This window comes from Gymnoscopelus braueri (genome assembly GCF_963280865.1).
Source record: "Gymnoscopelus braueri genome assembly, chromosome: 6".
NCBI lineage: Eukaryota > Metazoa > Chordata > Actinopteri > Myctophiformes > Myctophidae > Gymnoscopelus > Gymnoscopelus braueri.
Genome location: NC_137607.1, coordinates 15,051,453 through 15,073,419, shown reverse-complemented (window position 1 = coordinate 15,073,419; position 21,967 = coordinate 15,051,453). Strand labels below are relative to the sequence as shown.

The 21,967-nt window shown below is 41.3% G+C and overlaps 1 protein-coding gene across 1 annotated transcript in view; it reads left to right on the top strand.

Moving 5' to 3' along the window:
• atp11b (ATPase phospholipid transporting 11B) overlaps positions 1 to 21,967 on the top strand; it is an 88,261-nt gene that overhangs the window by 45,476 nt on the left and 20,818 nt on the right. The window contains exons 16-28 of the mRNA XM_080431213.1: positions 630 to 703; positions 1,035 to 1,138; positions 2,796 to 2,977; positions 4,018 to 4,221; positions 6,431 to 6,584; positions 7,890 to 7,992; positions 9,533 to 9,678; positions 10,726 to 10,785; positions 12,838 to 12,965; positions 13,695 to 13,830; positions 16,030 to 16,095; positions 17,581 to 17,684; positions 19,068 to 19,233. Of these exons, the coding sequence (XP_080287339.1) occupies positions 630 to 703; positions 1,035 to 1,138; positions 2,796 to 2,977; positions 4,018 to 4,221; positions 6,431 to 6,584; positions 7,890 to 7,992; positions 9,533 to 9,678; positions 10,726 to 10,785; positions 12,838 to 12,965; positions 13,695 to 13,830; positions 16,030 to 16,095; positions 17,581 to 17,684; positions 19,068 to 19,233 (1,627 nt within the window). The remainder of the gene's footprint in view (positions 1 to 629; positions 704 to 1,034; positions 1,139 to 2,795; positions 2,978 to 4,017; positions 4,222 to 6,430; positions 6,585 to 7,889; positions 7,993 to 9,532; positions 9,679 to 10,725; positions 10,786 to 12,837; positions 12,966 to 13,694; positions 13,831 to 16,029; positions 16,096 to 17,580; positions 17,685 to 19,067; positions 19,234 to 21,967) is intronic.

The following is a 21,967-nucleotide window of genomic DNA, read 5'->3' as shown; positions in this document are numbered from 1 at the left end:
GATCAACACATCCTTGTTTTCCGAGGCGAACGTGTCCGCCCAGCGCAACATTGCGAACACAGCGAATACTTTCATTGCCTTAACCCATTAAGACCTGAGGCCGCTTCTAAACATTTTCTAAATCCTAACAGTTTTTCGGAAAAAAATGTAAAAAATAAAATTTCACGATTTTTCAAAAATAGCTGATCTACAAGCTCGTAGCGCGGCACTCGGTGCCGCGCTATGAGCTTGTATATCTGCTATTTTTGAATAGCCTAAAGAAATCTAAAAGTGACACAGATGCGTTCCAGGTATTAATGGGTTAAGCAAGGAAATACTTTGTTTCGTTGTTACTTTTGGGTCAATTTATTAATTTAGAAAAAAATCGGCTACGTGTCGCTGCCTATTCACCCTGTAGGGATTTATTTCTCAATAATGACCGGCTACCCGTCAATTATCCCTTGCATAACTATGCCAGGTACATTTGCTTGTCCTTGTGGATGTGGTGAGGACAATCTTAACAGCCACTTAGACGTGTCAACAACCATTTGAGATAAAGTTTTCATAGAGTGTTTGCATTCAGTAGCTCCAGTGTGGGGCCAGTTTACCTTCCAATAAACACATTGCTTTCTCTACTTTCACTTTCTCAGGTATAAGCTGCTCCATGTGTTAGAGTTTGATCCTGATCGCAGGAGGATGAGTGTCATTCTACAGCCTCCTTCAGGTAACATTTAAGATATTAAAAAAATGTAAACAGCAGATCTACAAGCTCACTGCGCGTCACCTCGTGCCGTGTTGCGAGCTTGTACATCTGCTTAAAAAAATAATAATTATATCTTAAATGTTTCGTTTTTGGATATAATTATACTTTTTTTTTTACATAAAACTTCTCTTCTGGGGGTCCTTGGCACAAAACATTTTCAGAGGGGGGGTCCGCGGCCAAATACATAATCAATTTGGGGGTCCTTGACTTGAAAAAGTTTGAGAACCAGTTGTTTTAAAGTACTGACTGACCATTGCTTTATATGTTGGGCTCTGCTGTATGGTCTCTGCAGGGAAAACAGTGTTGTTCACCAAGGGAGCAGAGTCAGCCATCCTGCCTTTCTCCACCAGTGGAGAGATAGAGAAGACCAGGCTGCATGTAGACGAGTTCGCTCTGGTGAGAAAACACGCGCACGCACACACACACACACACACACACACACACACACACACACACACACACACACACACACACACACACGCACATATACACTCATAAAATGCACATTTTGCACTAGGGCAATTAACCCAAAATATATAGACACCGATATGTAGAACCAATAACCGACTTAATCTTGCTCTTGTGGGTTAATTGATTAATGGAGAAGGGGGGCGTTCATTCATCATAATCAAGGCATTTATCGAGATTGATTTGAAGTCATATTGCCCAGCCCTAATACAGACTTACGCTCAGTGGTGGAAAAAGTACTCAGATATTTTACTTAAGTAAAAGTGGCAATACCACAATATAAAAATACTCTGTTACAAGTAAAAATGTAAAAATGTTACTTGAGTAAAAGTACAAAGGTGTTGGTATCAAAATATACTTAAAGTACCAAAAGTAAAAGTACTAAAATGTTTGAAAATAGCAGATCTACAAGCTCACAACGCGTCGCGATGCGACGCGTTGTGAGCTTGTAGATCTGCTATTTTCAAATAGCCTATGTATAAAATAGGGCTAAAACTCATTCAGTGCCACAGGACGTCTAAAACGTCCAATGAAAAAAAAAGCATTTTGGTTGTGGCACCATAAATAAGCATGGCACTGAATGAGTTAATGTATGTTTTATAATATAATAATTTATATCTGCAAAGTAACTAGTAACTAAAGTTTTCAAATAATTGTAGTGGAGTAAAAGTTCAATATTTGCCTCTGAGATGTAGTGGAATAGAAGTAGAAGTATTGAAAATTACTCCACTTAAGTAAAAAAAATACCTCAAAATTGTACTTAAGTACAGTACTTGAGTAAATGTACTTAGTTACTTTACACCACTACTTACGCTGTAATTAGTTTCTCCACTAATAAACTTGTCACTGGCAGCAAGTAACTGGGGGTCGGAAGGTCAGCTTAATGTTGGTGCCGAGCATCTCAACCTAGTAATGTTGTGGAAGATACAATGCTGTACTTGTTAGTTATGGGGGGAAAAGGCAGCAACATACAGCACAATGAACAACCTGACTGAACTGTTTATATCGCTGGCTCTGGTTTTCAATTACAGTATATAATGAAATGCCCAAATATCTTTGAGTACAGCTTGCTGACCTAAATGTTTCTGTTTGTTTGTATACACTGTGTGTGTGTGTGTGTGCGTGTGCGTGTGCGTGTGCGTGTGCACGCGCGTGCGGGCGGGCCATTTCACTGCAGTGCAATGATTTCTGGCTCTGTCTTTCCCTGTCCCCACTAGACTGTAAATTCTTCACCACAGCGCGTACACACACACACACACACACACACACACACACACACACACACATCCAGCCCCACTCAGTGTCATGAGTACCCAGGACTCAATGCTTGGGTCTGGGGTTTGATTTGTAGTCGTCGCATTGCTTCTATAATTTAACGCCAATATAATGATAACTTCTTTTTCCTTCTCTCCCTCTTTCTGCTTCCCTTCCCTTTCTGCCTTTTCTTTTCTCTTCTGTGCGTATTTGTTTCCTTTTCACTGTCATTCTCTCTTTATTTTCCCTTCTTTCTTCATTCCTTTCACCCTCCACACCTCCTCTCATCCCTCTGTCCTCCTCTCCCCCCCCCCCCTTCCCCACTATCCAGAAAGGTTTGAGGACCCTGGTGGTGGCCTGTCGCCACTTCAGCCCAGAGGAGTACCAGGAGGTGGACCAGCGTCTCCACGCGGCCCGCACCGCTCTGCAGCAGAGGGAGGAGAAGCTGCAGGAGGCCTTCAGCTACATAGAGAGAGACCTGGAGCTCCTGGGGGCCACGGGGGTGGAGGACAAGTAAGGACACATAGAGAGAGACGCAGAGAGAGACATAGAGAGAGAGAGAGACATAGAGAGAGAGACCTGCAGCTCCTGGGTACCACGGGGTGGAGGACAAGTAAGGACACATAGAGAGAGACACAGAGAGAGACATAGAGAGAGAGACATAGAGAGAGAGACCTGCAGCTCCTGGGTACCAAGGGGGTGGAGGACAAGTAAGGACACATAGAGAGAGACACACATAGAGAGAGACACAGAGAGAGAGACATAGAGAGACGCAGAGAGAGAGACATAGAGAGACACAAAGAGAGAGGCATAGAGAGACACAGAGAGAGAGCCATAGAGAGACACAAAGAGAGAGACATAGAGAGAGACACAGAGAGAGAGAAACCTAGAGAGAGAGACCTGCAGCTCCTGGGTGCCACGGGGGTGGAGGACAAGTAAGGACACAGTGTTGTTGTTGTTGTGGCTGTCCGCTGCAAACCTCCTTGTACAGCAGTGGCTCTCAAAACATTTTCGTGTCAAGGACCCCCAAATTGATATGTATTTGGCCGCGGACCTCCGTCTTAAAATATGATGTTCTAGGGGACCCCCCAGAAGCACACATTTGAGTTGAAAATGTTCGCTTTAAAAATATATGTATTCAAAGATTTTTTTAATTGCAGATCTACAAGCTCATAGCGCGGCACTCGAAAAAGAATATTGTTAAAGAGATATTTGTTCAAAAATACATTTCAGGATTCAAATGAAAAAATAGCAAAAGTAGCAGATCTACAAGCTCAAAACGTGTCGCTTACTCGCTTCGCGACCGCGTTTCAAGCTTGTAGATCGGCTACTTTTGATGCTTTTGTGTGAAGCTGTAGGATGATCAAGTAGGGTGTTAATTTAGGAAAAAACATAATGGAGATAAGAGGTTTCTGCCCGACAGCAACGACATGTAAACATAGAACATTAGATGAATGTACAGGTTGATCATTTGGAAGAGAACGTTTTCTGGGGAACATAATAGTCTCTCTCTCTCTTCCTCTCTCTCTCTCTCCCTCTCTCCCATCCCCCAGACTCCAGGACAAGGTCCAGGAGACCATCGAGGCCTTGCGTCTGGCAGGGATCAAAGTGTGGGTGCTGACGGGGGACAAGCACGAGACGGCGGTCAGCGTCAGCCTGTCGTGCGGACACTTCCACCGCACCATGAACATCCTGGAGCTCCTGCAGCAGAACGACCACAACGAGTGTGCAGAGACACTCCGCAGATTCACCAGAAGGTACTCTGTGTGTGTGTGTGTGTGTGTGTGTGTGTGTGTGTGTGTGTGTGTGTGTGTGTGTGCGTGTGCGTGTACCTTAACTTTGTGATTTACTGTGTTTCTAAAGGACTATAAATCAGGGGTGGGCATTTTGGGGGGCCTGAGATCTACTTTGCCCTTTTCCAAAGCTGGAGAAATCTACCATCGCCAGCCAAGCAGACAAATCACCACTTCTAATCAGAATATATTAAAAGGATAGTTCACCCCCTAATTTACTTTTTTTTCTATCGATTAGTCACCCCATGGAGACTTGAATTCATGGATATTTTTTTTTGTTTTTGTCACATTCCTAAGCCAATGATTTGATGACCGGCAGCGGTTCCGGTAGGAGACGCAAAGAGTCTCCTCTGTCTCCTACCGGAACCGCTGCCTACTAGGGGTGTGCCGATAATTTCACCAAACGATACGATACGATATTTGGCTCACAACTTTGATACAATTTCGATACGATACGCACTTTTTTATTATGAAAATATATGGGGGAGAAAAAATGCAAACAAATAATTCTGTTTTTGCATTATTCAGACGCAAACTTGTAGCTTTTCAGCTACAATAGCCGTTTTGAATCCAAATAGGGCAATAGTGTGACACCTGACCCGGAAAAAAAACAACATTTTGTCACCCTTTTCACCTCGGGGCTGTTTGCATGCCTGATTATTATTATTGTAAAAAAATTATAATAATCTAAACGATTTTTTTTTTCTTCCAAAACGATACATATCGTCACGAAAACGTATCGCGATATATCGCTGGACGATATATCGGCACACCCCTACTGCCTACCGGTTCGCTGGTCATCAAATTATTGGCTCTGGAATGTGCCAAAAACAAAATAAATATACATGAAATCAAGTCTCCATGGGGTGAACTATCCCTTCCAGTAAATAATCTGATATTAATAATAAACTTTAACATAAAATAGATAAGTCAATCATTTCATATTAGTGATGTAGATGTAGATACTGACTATGGTATGAAGGAGACATGTTTTATTAGTATCAAGCAATGATAAAACAATATACAAATCCTCATAATAGCACTTGAGCTTGTAGATAGATCGGCTATTTTTGGTGAAGAGATTTGGTGTAGACTGAAAAAGTGGTCAAAGTATAGTTGTAACTCACGTCCAGTTCTCTCAGACTCCAGGGGTTTCTTAGCTGCGTTTCCAATAGAACATCGTGGCAAATGATGTCTGTGACTTTTATTACCCCTGAGCTCCCCACGGCTGTGGATTGATGGGTCATAATCTTGGATTAGCCTTGTAATGGGAATGAGTCGGGGCTAAGTGTTGCCATGGTGACCAAAAGTGCCCCCTGCACCCCCACTCCCTCACACAGAGCGCTGATTAAGAAACTTTCTCATTTAACTATTAATGACTTTTCGCATTGCTCTCATTTTTAATTAACCCATTTAAACCTGAGGCCAACTCTAAAAACGCCTTCTAAGATTTTCAGGAAACTTATGAATAAAATAATGTTGCTATATATATATACTGTTTATAGTAGTGGTTTTCAACCTTTTTCATGGCAAGGACCCCTACATTTATATACATTTGGCCGCGGACCCCCATCTGAAAATGTTTTGTGCCAGGGACCCCCAGGAGCAAAGATTTGAGTTAAAAATGTTTGCTTTAAAAATATATATATATTCAAAGATATGCACACATTTTCAAGATGTTTTAAAAAATAGCAGATCTACAAGCTAGTGCCGCGCTATGAGTTTGTAGATGTGCTATTTTTGAGTAGCCAAAGCTAAGCGGTTAAAACGATTGTGACGCTATGTTAACTAATTTCGCTGTGGACCCCCTGGTACCCCCCCCAACGACCACTGGTGGTCCCCAGACCACTGGTTGAGAACCACTAGTTTATAACAACAACAACTACACACATTGATTGCTGTGTTCACTCTTCTTGTCTCCTCTCGCTCTCTACTCTCTCCATCTCTCTCTCTCTCTCTCTACTCTCTCTCTACTCTCTCCATCTCTCTCTCTCCCTACTCCACCCTCTTCTTCTCCCCCCCCCCCCCCTCTTCTTTCTATGGAAACTAACGTTGCGATGGGAACGATGTACAAAAAAGAATTTCACCCACTTTTTTACCTTGTAAACCTGTGATGTGACAATAAAACTGATTCTGATTCTGATTCTGATTCCATCTCTCTCTCCCGCTCTAGGATAAAGGAGGACCATGTGATCCAGCATGGTTTGGTGGTGGACGGGGCCAGTCTCTCTTTAGCGCTGAGGAAGCATGAGAAGCTCTTCATGGATGTGTGTAAGAGCTGCTCGGCTGTGCTGTGTTGCCGCATGGCCCCCCTGCAGAAAGCAAAGGTACAGCAGGCAGCCTCCTCCTGTCCCCTGGGTAGACTAGACCAGTGCTTCTCAAACTTTTTCATGCCAGGGACCCCCAAATTGATATATATTTGGCCGCGGACCCCCATCTGAAAATATGTTGTGCCTGGGACTCCCAGAAACAAAGATTTGTGTTAAAATGTTCGCTTTAAAAGAAATATATTTAAAGATTTGCACGAATCTTCAAGATTTTCCAAAAATAGCAGATCTACAAGCTCATAGCGCGGCACTCGGTGCCGCGCTATGAGCTTGTATATCTGCTATTTTTGAATAGCCAAAATATAAAAGGTTAAAATTATTGTGATGCTATATTCACACATTTTGCTGGGGACCCCCTGGGACCCCCTCAAGGACCCCTGGGGGTCCCCGGACCCCACTTTGAGAACCAATGGACTAGACTGTATATCCAACCATCCAACCAGTGGTGCCAGATTTTGCGAGATAAGTAAGCAACCAGGTCTATGAACACGAGCCCAAAAGAAGCGACTCGGCCACATGATTACTTATATATGATTTTTTGGAAAATAGACGATCTACAAGGTCACAACCGAGCTTGTAGATCTATGCTATTTTCAAAAAATCTTGAATTAAAAGATTCTTGAAACACAAATTCTTTAACGACACGAATCTGAACGGGGCTCCCTGGCACATATTTGGGGGTCCATGACATGAAACTATTTGAGAACCACTGGTTTAAATAATAATAGAAAATAAGCACCTACACTTCAGAAACAAGCCCAAAAAAAAACAACCGGCATTCACCAATATTTACAAGCAACATTACAGAAAAACAAGCTCAAAATTGCTTATAATAAGCAGACATGGCAACACTGCCATCAGCTAAGGCTCTCACCATCATTACGTTTTAGTTGAATTTAGTGGACTATTAATTATATCATACAATTAATTGTGATTATGTAAAAATCGTGACCGCCATACCATCAACCAGACTCTACATTCTAAACCTGTCCTATGCAGGTCCAGTGGTATGTTTTGTAAAAAATAAGAACCACAAGCCCTGGTTTTTGTTATACTGTCATGTTACAAGGACAAGCTATACCACAAACAATAGCTATCAGGCCTAAGAGAGACATCTTGGCTCTTACGTCATGTAACTTGTCATGTACTGTATCATAGGGCACAAAGATGAATAATAACATAAGATGAACAACATAATGTACTGGAATAAAGGTTACATATTGTAGCATAATCATAATATAATTTCTTCCACATCCCTAACCACTGACTAAGCACTGTCTCCTCATGTGGTTGTTTTGTGTTCAGGTGGTACGTCTTATAAAAACGTCCCCAGAGAAACCCATCACACTAGCTATCGGTGATGGAGCCAATGATGTCAGTATGATACAGGAAGCCCATGTGGGCATAGGTAAGCACACACATACATTACATACATATAGACACACACACACACACACACACACACACACACTGTCTGTGTATACACACAGGACTCCCTCTTTCCCAGATGTTTCGCCCAGGTGGGCGTGGTTTTGAGGTTAGGCTAAAGGAGTAGTTCATTTATATAAAAATTACTTATTTTCTATCAATTACAGACTCTTTGAGTCTCCTTTCGGAAACATTAGCATCTTTCCGCCGGTCATCAAATTATTGGCTTAGGAATGCGACCAAACAAAAAGATCTCCATGAATTCAATGCTTCATGGAGTGTGTAAGTGATAGGAAATAAGTACGTTTTTGGGTGAACTACTCCTTTAAGGCAGTGGATCCCAAACAGTGGGTCGGGACCCATTTGTGGGTCGCGGACACATTTTTATGGGTCCGGAATCGCTTCTTATTTTAAATATATATATATATATTTCAAAATATTTTCAATTTATGTTTTGGTTATTTTTCTCCATAAAAAATCTGAATTAGAAAATCTTTAGAAGCAGTGAAAATACTACAAGATCACAACGCGTTGCGATGCGACGCGTTGTGAGCTTGTAGATCTGCTATTTTCACTAGTTTGGGTCCAGGGAAGACATCAAATTTCTCTTTTGGGTCACGACCAAAACAGTTTGGGAACCACTGGGTTATAAGGCATATTTTCTGTGAGGTTAGGTTTAGCCATATAACCACGCCCACCTGAGCGAAACACCAAAGAAAGAAGGAGTCCTGTATACACACACACACCACCAAGTGTTTTATACTGTAGCAGAATTTTATAAGTGTGTGTGTGCAGTGGTGGAAAGTAACTAAGTACATTTACTCAAGTACTGTACTTAAGTACAATTTTGAGGTATTTGTACTTTACTTGAGTATTTCCAATTTCCAATACTTTTACTTCTACTCCACTACATCTCAGAGGCAAATATTGCACTTTTACTCCACTACAATTATTTGAAAACTTTAGTTACTAGTTACTTTTCAGATATAAACTATGATATAATGAAACATACATTAACCACTTTAGCCCTATTTTAAACCTAGGCTATTTGAAAATAGCCGATCTACAAGCTCACAACGCGTCGCATCGCGACGCGTTGTGAGCTTGTAGATCGGCTATTTTAGATCGGCTATTTTAGATCGGCTATTTTTTATATTTAGTACTTTTACTTTTGGTACTTTAAGTACATTTTGATGCCAATACTTTTGTACTTTTACTCAAGTACATTTTTAATTCTGGACTTTTACTTGTAACAGAGTATTTTTATATTGCAGTATTGGTACTTTTACTTAAGTAAAGAATTGTAGTACTTTTTCCACCACTATTATACTGTAGCAGAATTGTATAAGTGTGTGTGTGTGTGTGTGTGTGTGTGTGTGTGTGTGTGTGTGTGTGTGTGTGTGTGTGTGTGTGTGTGTGTGTGTGTGTGTGTGTGTGTGTGTGTGTGTGTGTGTGTGTGTGTGTGTGTGTGTGTGTGTGTGTGTGTGTGTGTGTGTGTGTGTGTGTGTGTGTTCTAACAGGTATCATGGGTAAGGAGGGTCGTCAGGCCGTGAGAAACAGTGACTATGCAATAGCCAGGTTTAGATTCCTGTCTAAACTCCTGCTGGTCCACGGCCACTTCTACTACATACGAATAGCTACGCTTGTACAGTACTTTTTCTACAAGGTACAGTAATAAGACTCTGCCACACACTCTGTTGGTCCTCCTGCCATTACTAGAGAATAAACCAAACCCAAAAAATGTTTTCAGTGTGTGACACCATTGTATAACGACGGAATATAAATTAACCCATTGAGACCTGAAGCCAATTCTACATGTCTCCTAAATCTCAACAGTTTTCTGAAAAACGTATGTTTCTATATCAGTGGTGCTCAATCTTTTTCATGTCAAGGAGCCCCAAAATTATATGTATTTGGCCGCGGACCCCCATCAAAATATTTTGTTCCAGAGACCCCCCAGAAGCAAAGATTTGAGTTAAAAATGTTCGCTTTAAAAATATATATATTCAAAGATTTGCACACATTTGCACGATTTTTCAAAAATAGCAGATCTACAAGCTCGTAGCGCGGCACTCGGTGCCGCGCTATGAGCTTGTATATCTGCTATTTTTGAATAGCCCAAAGTGTAAAATGCTTTTTAGCTCAAATCTAAAAATGACACAGTTCCAGGTCTTAATGGGTTAAAGCATAATACCTGTGTCGTATAGAGTGCCGCGCTACGAGCTTGTAGATCTGCTATTTATGAAAAATCTTGAACATGTGTGTAAATCTTTGATTATATATTCTTTTAAAGCGAACATTTAAACTCAAATCTTTGCTTCTGGGGGTTCCTGGAACAAAATATTTTGAGATGGGGGTCGGCGACCAAATACATATCATTTTGGGGGTCCTTGACATGAAAAAGTTTGAGCACCACTGATATAGAAACATAAGTATTTTCAGAATACTGTTGGGATTTAGAAGACATTTGTAGTATCGGCTTCAGGTCTTAATGGGTTAAGGTCAACTATAGAATTCTATAATGTATCTATACTTGACTGTTTTTTATTTGATTTGTTATTATTAAACCATTTAGGACAGTGAATAACACATTGTTAGTAACAGTAATTGCCCCTGGCACTGGGTTCTACATGCTGTTGTAACTAATCTCCAGTGTAGCACTTTATTTGTCAACCAACTCTTAATGTTCATGTGTCTCCTTGTCTCTTTTTAGAATGTGTGTTTTATCACACCCCAGTTTTTATACCAGTTCTTCTGTCTGTTTTCACAACAAGTAAGTCTCTTTATGTGTCTTTCTTACGCTGCACCCCCCCTCCCCTCTCGCTGTCTCTCTCGCTGTCTCTCTCTCGCTCTCTCTCGCTCTCTCTCTGTCTCTCTGTCTCTCTCTCTCTCTCTCTCTCTCTCTCTCTCTCTCTCTCTCTCTCTGTCCCTCTCTCTCTCTAGCTCTCTCTCGCTGTCTCTCTCTGTCTCTCTCTCTCTATCTCTCTCTCACTGTCTCTCTCTCTCTATCTCTCTCGCTGTCTCTCTCCCTCTGTCCCTCTCTCTCGCTGTCTCTCTCTCTCTGTCTCTCTCTCTCACTGTCCCTCTCTCTCTCGCTGTCTCTCTCTTTTAATCCCCCTGTCTCTCTCTGTGGTTTGATGTCGTACAGTATCTCATTTTTAAATACCTTTTTATTTATGTATTATGCCCTAAGCCAATGTTGTGGTTTCATACTGCTAATATGTCCATAAAGATTAAAAAAATCACACCCTGTGTGAAGTGGGCGGTGTCTTGCTAGCTAATCACCATACTGAATGGAGTCAACCAATCATGTACAAAAAATAAATACATTTATTGAAACACTCTTTATGATGGACAAAACCATAACTTTAAAAAAAAACAATTTATGTTTTTTTTAAAGTTATGGTTTCTTATATAGGGCTATGCACATGTGTCATGTGACACTGGCCAATCACAGTCCTGAATAGACTGTGATTGGCCAATCACGGTGCAGGGTTAGGCGGGGTACTTTTTGGCCAATCACAGCGCAGGATTTGTTGTACAAATATCCAAACCTCACTTATAGGGGCGGTTTCACCGCCCAAAAAGGAAATCTCCAGTAATCATTTGATTTGAGTAGCTGTCCTTTTTTTTTAGGACAGCTACTCGAGTACAGCTGATCTAACTGTACGATTGGATCCATATAATTGCTTGTATTATGAATTGGATGCAAAACTTTGGATGCAATCGTTTCTGCTGATGGCGGATTCAGACTAGGGTCCACTTGCCAGATGTTGTGATTAGTGTGAACGCTGTGTAGCGTACCCGGTAAACTGTAAACCGTCCGGGCACCTAGACTGGTAATCCTGTTATCTATCAATAAAAGGCAAAAAGCCAAAAAAAATTATTTTAAAGAAAAAAGACTGTCAGCGTGCACTGCTTAGTGCTTTGGTTGTGTATTGTTGTTCTGTTATTATTACAACTCAAGATAACGTCAGGAACACTGTCAAGCTTTATTATTTGCTCTACACTCTGACAAGTGACTCTTCCTCTGTCACATGATGTTCTCTATCTCCCAAAGCCCCATAAAGTCCACAGCGCTCCCTTGTCTGGCAGCTAAGTACCATTACAGTTGAATTGAAGTGTACTCGGGTACGGAAAAAACATTGGCCAGCGGGGGAGGGCAATTGTACACGGGAACAGTTGGAGTCAATCAGACCTATAGTGTGAATCCGACCCGAGAAAGATTGCATTGAAGCCAGAGTGACCTCCTGGCTGTCATTAAAGTGGCACTGGTTACACCAGTCACTTCAGTGTGAAATGGCTGTGGTGTGGTCTGTTATTTTTGGAAAATGTTTTAAAATGTATGAAAATCTTTCAACAATGACAATTATGCAAATTAATTGGGACTAGACGATTATGTAATAATTGCGAAAGGCCCAGCGATGTGACTTAAAAATATTGTCACAATAATATTGTGACAAATTGTTTAAGTCACAATATGTGGTCCATATATTATATGCGGCAGCGCGTTGTGAGCTTGTAGATCGGCTATTTCCACAATTGTTCTAATATTTTTGAAAGTGTAAAATTATTCAATATGTTACATTTCTTTATATATTTCAGTTATTAGATTTTTGTTTACAAAGCCTAAAAGAGAAACAGAATTTGTATTTGTGTTCATACGATCCAATGTTCAATGCCAAAATCACAATTATGTTTATGACAATGAATCTGCTCAGCTGTACAATGAGTTTGACCTTTTCTGCCAAACTTCATAAGGGCTTTGGATATCTTTGGTAATGTGTAGAATGTTAACGTAAAGTGTGTCTTTGTTTGTTTCTAGACTCTGTATGACAGCGTCTATCTGACGCTGTACAACATCTGTTTCACCTCTCTGCCCATCCTGGTGTACAGCCTGTTTGAACAGCTGGTTCATCCACATGTGCTACAGAGTAAACCTGTCCTGTACAGGTAAGCCTGGCTGAACGGTTCATCTTTCCCCCCGCCTCCATCTACCACTGGCACGTAGTTGTATTTATATCGTTGCTGTCAGGCAGAAACCTCTTCTCTCCACCCCGACAGAGACGATATAGTAATGACTGAGTTCTTGTCAGCAGGCATAATGGTATGTCACTTGTAGTCAAATGCCATTTCAGAAGGAGCTTGCTTTTCTTGTTTTGTACTGGGAATGCACTTATTTGTCAGCACTGGTCTATGGTGCCTCTGGAATCAGTGTATATAGCACTACAGGTTGGAACACTTTATAAAACAGGACAGGGAAGGCCTTAAAGGAGTAATTCACCCCAAAAAATTACTTATTTTCCATCAATTACATACCCCATGAAGCCTTGATTTTTTTTTTGCATTCCTAAGCCAATAATTTGATGACACCCTACTGAGTCATCCTTCAGTAGGAGACTCAGAAGGAGACTCCACCGGTCACAAATTATTGGCTCAGGAATGCGACAAAAACAAAAAAAATCTCCATGAATTCAAGGCTTCATGGGTTGTGTAATTGATAGAAAATAAGTCATTTTTGGGGTGAAATACTCCTTTTAAGGATTGAACTTTTTGGATACACTATACTCAAAAATGATGAGTGACTGCACTGCTACAGAATAAATGTGTGACAATTCTCAAGGCTTGTGTGTGTGTGTGTGTGTGTGTGTGTGTGTGTGTGTGTGTGTGTGTGTTTTACAGGGACATCAGTAGGAACCGTCTGCTGTCCCTCAAGAAGTTTCTGTACTGGACATTCCTGGCCTTCTGTCATGCCTTGGTCTTCTTCTTTGGGTCGTATATGCTGATGGAGGACACCACGCTCATGGGAAATGGACAGGTGTGTGTCGTTAGTTACAGTATATAGTACTAACTATAGGCTTTTATTCTGAGTTTATTTTCATGAATGCGCTCTACTCTATTAACCCATTAAGACCGGGAACGCATCTGTGTCATTTTAAGATTTCTTTGGCTATTCAAAAATAGCAGATATACAAGCTCATAGCGCGGCACCGAGTGCCGTGCTATGAGCTTGTAGATCTGCTATTTTTGAAAAATAGTGATTTTTTTTTTGCTAATCTTTGAATATGTACATATTTTTAAAGCGAACGTTTGAAACTCCAAACTCCAGTCCAAGACAAAAATAGCAAGACTCACCATCTCCCGTTTACTTCCTGTATCTATGTGGAGTAGGCGGATGCCTTTTTAGGAGACCGGAAGCAGGTTATGATCATGACTCATTATAATGGGATAGTGAACGTGAACACAGCTTCAGAACCATTCTTTAGCCTCATTGTCACTGATTCAGGTGAAAATCTACTTTATCATCAACCTTTCTCTGTCCCAGCAACACACTCTCGCGGGATCTGGCACCAGTAGGGTGCTATAGAGCATCGCAGTTCCCGCCCACTTCCTGGTTTTTCCTGGTGCCGGAAGGAAAAACTCAATGCATTTTTCCCATTGACATTTCCAAAAATATTTATATCAATTAATTTAAGCCTAGAATCAAGCCAATAAAACATGACCATCATCATGACCATAAAACGTTTTTTTCTGTGATTCTTTTTTATTTTATATTTAATTATATGATATACTATATTTAATAAATACCCTTTGTTTTGCCGTTTTCAAAAAAAAATAATCACAGAATCAAACGTTTTATGGTCATGATGATGGTCATGTTTTATTGGCTTGATTCTAGGCTTAAATTAATTGATATAAATATTTTTGGAAATGTCAATGGGAAAAATGCATTGAGTATTTTGCGGTGGAACCCGGAAGGGGCGGGAACTGCGATGCTCTATTGGGTAAACCTTGGACGTTCGCGAGATTTTTTCCGTCAGATGCCGGCGCCCACTTTGTAGGATTTGTGAACCACTTCACCTCTAATGGCTCCATTTGGGATGGTGTATCTTCATAGATTAACCATCTTTGACCGAGTGCCGTGCTATGAGCTTGTAGATCTGCATTTTTTTTAAAAATCCTATGCAAATCTTTGAATATATATATATATATATATATATATGTTTTACAGCGAACATTTGTAACTCAAATCTTTGCTTCTGGCGATTCTACAAATGTCTTCTAAATCCTACGTTTTTTGAAAAAACCTATGTTGCCATATCAGTGGTTATCAAACTTTTTCAAGTCAAGGACCACCTTAAAATGTTATGTATTTGGCCGTGGACCCCCATCTCAAAATATATATTTTTTAAAAATACTTGAAATATTTAGTATATTCAAAGATTTGCACACATTTTCACGATTTTTCAAGCTTGTACTGTATATCTGCTATTTTTTAATAGCCAAAGACATGACACGGATGCGTTCCCGGATTGAATGGTTAAGTCATTCTCTGTCTGCTTTCTGACAGTCTGGGTGTATGTTTTATTATTATTATTATTATTATTATTACATTTATTATTATTACTATTATTATTATTATTATTATTATTATCTGTTTGCTAGGCGGTCTGTATGTGTATGTTTTGTGCCAGGTTATAGTGTCTCTGTTATGTTGGCTTCTTCTCTTCTCTACCTGCGTCCTCTCTCTCTCCTGAACTCCCCTCTCCTGCCTTATCGTATCGTAGAGTCTTATCTTACTTTCTGTCTGTCACCGTTGCAGTTTGGGATTTCAAACCTCTCATCTCAACTCCTGTTGCTCTTTCTTGCTCGTCTTTTCTTCATCCTTCTTTTTGTTCATATCTGTTCTTCTCCTCCTCTCTTCTACGCTGTGCATGTCTTCAGATCTTGCGAGCTAACAGCCAGCTGGTAAGATGAGTGTGCTTTTTTTTCTTTCTCTGGTTGAATCCGTTACAATTTTCCTTGACATATTTCCTGTTGACAATGTTGTACACTTTTTTTTAATACTTCCAGTTCAGTAGAATTTGACCGTAATTAATCACAAATACATTTGCAGCACTGGTTCATTTATTGAAAAACCAGTGAAATAGCTTGTTGGATTGGGAGCCTTTTGGGACACCAAGTACTCAAAAATGCATTTTTTTTTCTTTTAAATGTGATGTGTGTTGATGTGTAGGTGTTGGGGAACTGGACGTTTGGCACGCTGGTCTTCACCGTCATGGTCATCACTGTCAACCTAAAGGTACAGTACATGTACACTCCTAAATACTACTAAATCAATAGTGTATTAATCCTAAAAAATTGTTCACTCCCTTCAAATTATCCATAATGGTCAGTACAATATCTTTCATGTAATTCATATATTTATATATCGTCTCTTGTCGGGTGGAAACCTCATATGTCCCAAACTTTTACTTTTCATGATTCAATGATTTTTAAAGCGTTAGAATTTAGAAATAAATGTTAATCGGCCTCAGGTCTTAACACCTTCCATGGCAGAGTTTAATCTCATAATGTACTCACCAGTGCCAGCGTTTTATTGTTGTTTTTTTGTTTTTTTCATGTCGCCACAGACCTCGCTAAATAAGTTAAAAGTGCGCGTTCATTTGGTTCTAAACACACAGCGGATCTGTGAGAAACGGCCAGCGAAAAAAGTTTCCAAATCCGAGCCGCCATCTTGAAGATACAGTGGATCAACGCTAAACAGTGATCAGCGAGGAGAAAAACAACAACCGAGAAAATCGAGTTTTAAACAGGATCCCAGACAGGAAGCGGATACGATCGAAAAAACCGGAACCCGAATAATTCTGTTTCCGACCGGAAACCGGAAACGGAAATGGATAAAAAAAAATCGGAAAGTGCACCTGGGGAAATTTCAATGGGAATCGGCGGTTCGCGTAGATCTACGCGATTGGCACGCTGCGGCTTTAAATAGGTTCGCGTAGATCTACGCGATTGGCATTCAATGTGTTAATGGGTTAAACCGTATGGAAAATGGGGTCAAATACTTTGTAAAAGTTATGGTAAAGTTTTGAAAATGTATTGTTAAAGATGTGTGGGAACCCTGGACATACACAACACGTGTGGCTCACAGCACCAACTGGTGATATCCAGAAGGTTGAAATGTGTGCAGCTGTGGTGCTGTCACTGGGATGATACAGTAGGTTGCAGAAATGCATCTCTCTGTGGGGCCAGGCCAGCAGCCAAGCTGTATAGTAGAGAGATGAAGATGTATTGTTGCAGCAGTGATATGAAACCACTGCTGAGGTATTTGTATGATGTCAGCGGCCATTAGCTGCAACACGACTGTTTATTAGTCGCTGGTTTGGGGGGGGGGGGGGGGGGGGGGTCAAGGTCTTTTTCTACAGTTGATCTACCTCTCGCAACCATGTATAAATCAGGCTTTAAAAGCCTGACTTATGCTTGCGTTATACGGAAATAGCCGATTTCCAAGCTCACAACGCGTTATGAGCTTGCAGATCTGCCACCATGTTTAAATCAGACATTACAAACCCCTCTCGCTCCCTCCCTCACCCCTATATTCTCACGTTCCACCTTCAGTACATCTCTCTCTCCTTCTTCCCTGTGTGTGTGTGTGTGTGTGTGTGTGTGTGTGTGTGTGTGTGTGTGTGTGTGTGTGTGTGTGTGTGTGTGTGTGTGTGTGTGTGTGTGTGTGTGTGTGTGTGTGTGTGTGTGTGTGTGTGTGTGTGTGTGTGTGTGGTAACAGTTGGCGTTGGAGACCCATTTCTGGACGTGGATGAACCATTTTGTGACGTGGGGCTCGATAGCCTTCTATTTTATCTTCTCCCTTTTCTACGGAGGAATCATCTGGTGAGAAGAATCTTGTTACAGATTTACAGAACATATTTTGTTGTACGAAATGTTGCTTTAGAAACCTGACAGGTGCTATATACGTATTCAATACATCTTTAAAACATCAGCACTGCCATAATTAACGGGATTGTTGAGTTTGGGTGGTTTGAGTAAAATCGGTCTTTGAAAAAGTTTGGGATGTTTGTCTGACAATTACACAGCTAATGTGTTGCCTCCCTTTGCCAAACACACCATTGCACAGTGACGCCGCTGTTTACTGGCTTGCCTTTTACTTTCACTTCAAATAGTGTTGTTGGCGCTACTGCTGTCAAACGTATCTCAAAACGAGATCTTTCTTGGCACTTGATTCTCTGGACAACAGTCAAGAGGTTGGTTAACATTAGCAAGACCGGGGGGGGCTTCCCATTAGCCTGACTTCTCAATAGTGAGACAAATGGCGTGGCGGTCCAGGCACCCTAGGCTACAATGCCAGCCTGACTGCACGTCGCGGGTTTGAATCCCGAAGACCTTTGCTGCGTGTCACTCCCCATCTCTCTCCCCATTTCTTGTCAGTGTACTGTCCTATCATTAAAGGCATCAAAGCCCAAAAACAAATCTTAAAAGAGACAAAAAGGGAGACAAATGTTAGATTAGCGTGAGGTTAGGTTTAGGCATAGTTTTTGTGAGGTTAGGATTAGGGTTAGGCTGTGTTGATTTCGTCGACTAAAACTATGATGAAAAATGTTCGTCGTCTACCTTTTTTCACTGACGAAAACGAAATAAAAACTAAGCTACGATGACTACAACTATGACTAAATATACTGACGATTTCGTCAACAAATAAAAACTAGACTAAAATGTTAGGGAGTGAAGAAGAGATTCAGTGGAACTAAGACAAGTCATTTTATGTTTGGTTGCGCTCGGGTGTTGCGCTCTGAAAATAGCAGATCTACAAGCTCACAACGTGTCGTGTTGTGAGCTTGTAGATCGGCTATTTTCAGCATGGAACCAAGTGTAAAATCAGCCATTACGACACCAAAATACATTTTAGTTGACTAAATCTACAGTTGATTTAGTCGACTAAAATGTAAAACTATAATATGATATTTAGTCGACTAAAACTAGACAAAAACTCAAACATTTCAGATGACTAAAATATGACAAAAACTAAATGGAATTTTATTCAAAAGACTATGACTAAAACTAAATCAAAATATTCTGTCAAAATCAACACTGGGGTTAGGATTACTTTTTTGTGAGGTTAAGGTTAGGGTTAGGTTTAGTTATAATGTGCCGCCGCATCAAAGGCACTTTGGAACAATGGACCGTCTGACAAATGCCACGACGCCAGCAGAACACCAGAATCACCCTAATGTCTCCCTCCCTCCTTTCATGTCCCAGGCCCTTCCTCCACACCCAGGACATGTACTTTGTCTTCGTCCAGCTGCTGTCCAGCGGCTCGGCCTGGCTGGCCATCGTCATCATCATCATCCTCTGCCTCTTCCCCGACGTGGTGAAGAAGGTGTTCTACAGACACCTGCAGCCCACCAGCACCCAGAAGAGCCAGGTAGGAGATGATAACAGATGGAGAATAAATGGAAAGAGAGAAGTGGACCGGGAGAATGCATGGTCTGGTACAGATAGAGGGAGGAATGGATGGAAGAAAGGGAGGAGAGAAAGAGTGGTTGTCAGATAGAGAGAGTGTGAAAGAGAGGCTTTTTACGGGCGTAAAAAAGTATCACTTGATGCCCAAAAGTGTCACAATGGGCCTCATTCATGAAACGTTGCGTGTGATCAGATGTGACCTTTTATTTTTTCTAATAAGTGTACTTACGAGCATTTCCACAAACATTGTTTTCTCTCTCTCTAATCTGAGTTTGTTCTTTGGTACAATCAAAAGGTATCTATTTTTGGAAACGTGCGAGAAGACATTAGGTTACTGGCTTCTACTTAGAATGACCTCATCACTTTGTGAAAAGTCAATTACAGCAGAGCCACATCTCAATGAAACAAAATGTTTCAGGTCAGGAACAGAAAGCATTCATCATCGGGTACATTTGGGACGTTGGTTTTGCGTAGACTCTCTTTCTGAAGAACAAAAGTTGAAGTATTTAAGAGAAGTTTTCTGAAGGAGGCCCAATGTGAGTAAGACATCTGGTGCAGTTTTCATAAATCAAAAACTCATAAGGTGGAGGCTATATGTGTATTTTCTTTGTTTCCCACATGATGTGAAACATTTGTGAAGGGAACTTTTAACATTTGAATGTCTGTGTCAATCATTTAAAATAGATTGTGGTGCTCTTCCCTCTGATTTACAGGAAGAGCAATTCAATGCAATGTTATTAAAGTGTCAAATCACAACAAGTTGTATCAAGACACTTTACATGTAGAGCAGAGACCCGACATTGTCCAACCCTGAGCAAGCAATTTTGCGATAGGGGCAACGAAAAACTCCCCCTTAACTGGAAGAAACGTGAGGCAGACCCAGGCTCTGGGGTGGGGGCCATCTGCCTCGACTGTGTCGGAGGGGAAGAAGAGAGAGAGAGAGAGAGACAGAGGGAGAGACAGAGAGCAAGATGTTAAGTGCCTCCCCCCACACAGAAGCTCTGTCCCTTACTTTCTCTCTCTTACTTTCTCTCTCTCTCTCTCCCTCTCTCTCTCTCACACACACACACACACACACACACACACACACACACACACACACACACACACACACACACACACACACACACACACACACACACATAAACACACGCTGCATTCACACTAGCGGTGTAAAGTGTAGCCAGCTACATAGCTGCCAAGTTGTCATTGAAGTGTTGCTCAAGCCGCACTGCGTAAAATAAATAGCACAGAGATAACTGGTCAACTGGTTTCTTTCTTTTACGCAGCGGAGCAGGAATTGTGGGGAGAGAGAGATAGGGAGTGGAAAGGGTGAAACAAAACATTGATTGACGCTTCACTGCGTCATTGGAGCGCTGGAAAAAGTTGAAGCCAGCTCAACTTTTTTTTTGGGAGCGCGTCACAGCACATTCATCGCAGGTGTTGGGCCTTTGCTGCCGCTAGTGTGAACCCAGCAACACACACACACACACACACACACACACACACACACACACACACACACACACACACACACACACACACACACACATACAGTGTGTGCCACTTCCCAGCACCGCCTTTGTCTGAGGAAGAGCTAGATGCTTGAAACATGACCTTTGGTGTTATTATACTGTAGCAAATGACCTATGATTACCTGCACGATCCAGTATGCAGACTTTATTTTTCTGTTCTAACGTGTTCTTCTGCCCAGCATCTTTTGACTGTATATGTAGTTTGGATGTGCGTGCCTTTGTAAACAGCAGAGAGTTTATCCAAACACAGAAAGCTCATAATTTTCTCCTCTTCTTGTATCTTGCATTGAATTAACCTTTCCTCTTTTCAACTGCCTTGTGTTGTTTCTAACCTTTGCCTTGTTTCGTCCTCTTTGTGTGTGTGTGTGTGTGTGTGTGTGTGTGTGTGTGTGCGTGCGTGTGTGTGTACTATCCTATACTTTCCTCTGGATTTGTTACCCTCTCCAAATGTGTGTGTGTGTGTGTGTGTGGTCGCACCCCGATCCCTGGGTAGAAGTACTCCAACCGCGTGGCGATAGGTGATGACTTCATCGCTCTGCAGCCTCTGTCCAGAGCCAAGGGCCAGCTTGGCAAGATTAGGTAGAGGGGCGTGGCCTGGGCTCAAATACACTGTATTACATCGTCACTGTCAGGCAGAAACCTCTTATCTCCATATTCTAACTTTTTGTGTTTTTTTTTGTAAATGAATGACCTACTTGTCACGCGAAAGCATCCAAAGTAGCAGATCTGCGCCGCAGTTCGAGCTTGTAGATCTGCTGCTTTTGCTACTTTTAAATTTGAACCCTGAAAAGTAACAGTTTTGGACATCTGAGGTTTCCGCCCGACAGAGACGATATAAACCACAGGAGTGCTTTGTTCAAAGTGTTATTTATCGTTGGTAATTAGCTGAACAAAGGCGTCTCAAACCGTTGCTTGGATTCAGTCGGTATGAGAATAACGGTTTGAAAAGAAAAAGCGTTTAGTCGTGGTGACTAAACCATTTTTAGAACTGGAAATATACCAAACTGATATGTGACTGAATTCTCTCTGTAAGAGACATTGCTTTGCAGAAAAAAGCACTCCTGCTACCTGGATTTTATCCGTTCAATGTACTGAGGCCTAGTTCCAACACTGATGTACTGAGGCCTAGTTCCAACACTAATGTACTGAGGCCTAGTTCCA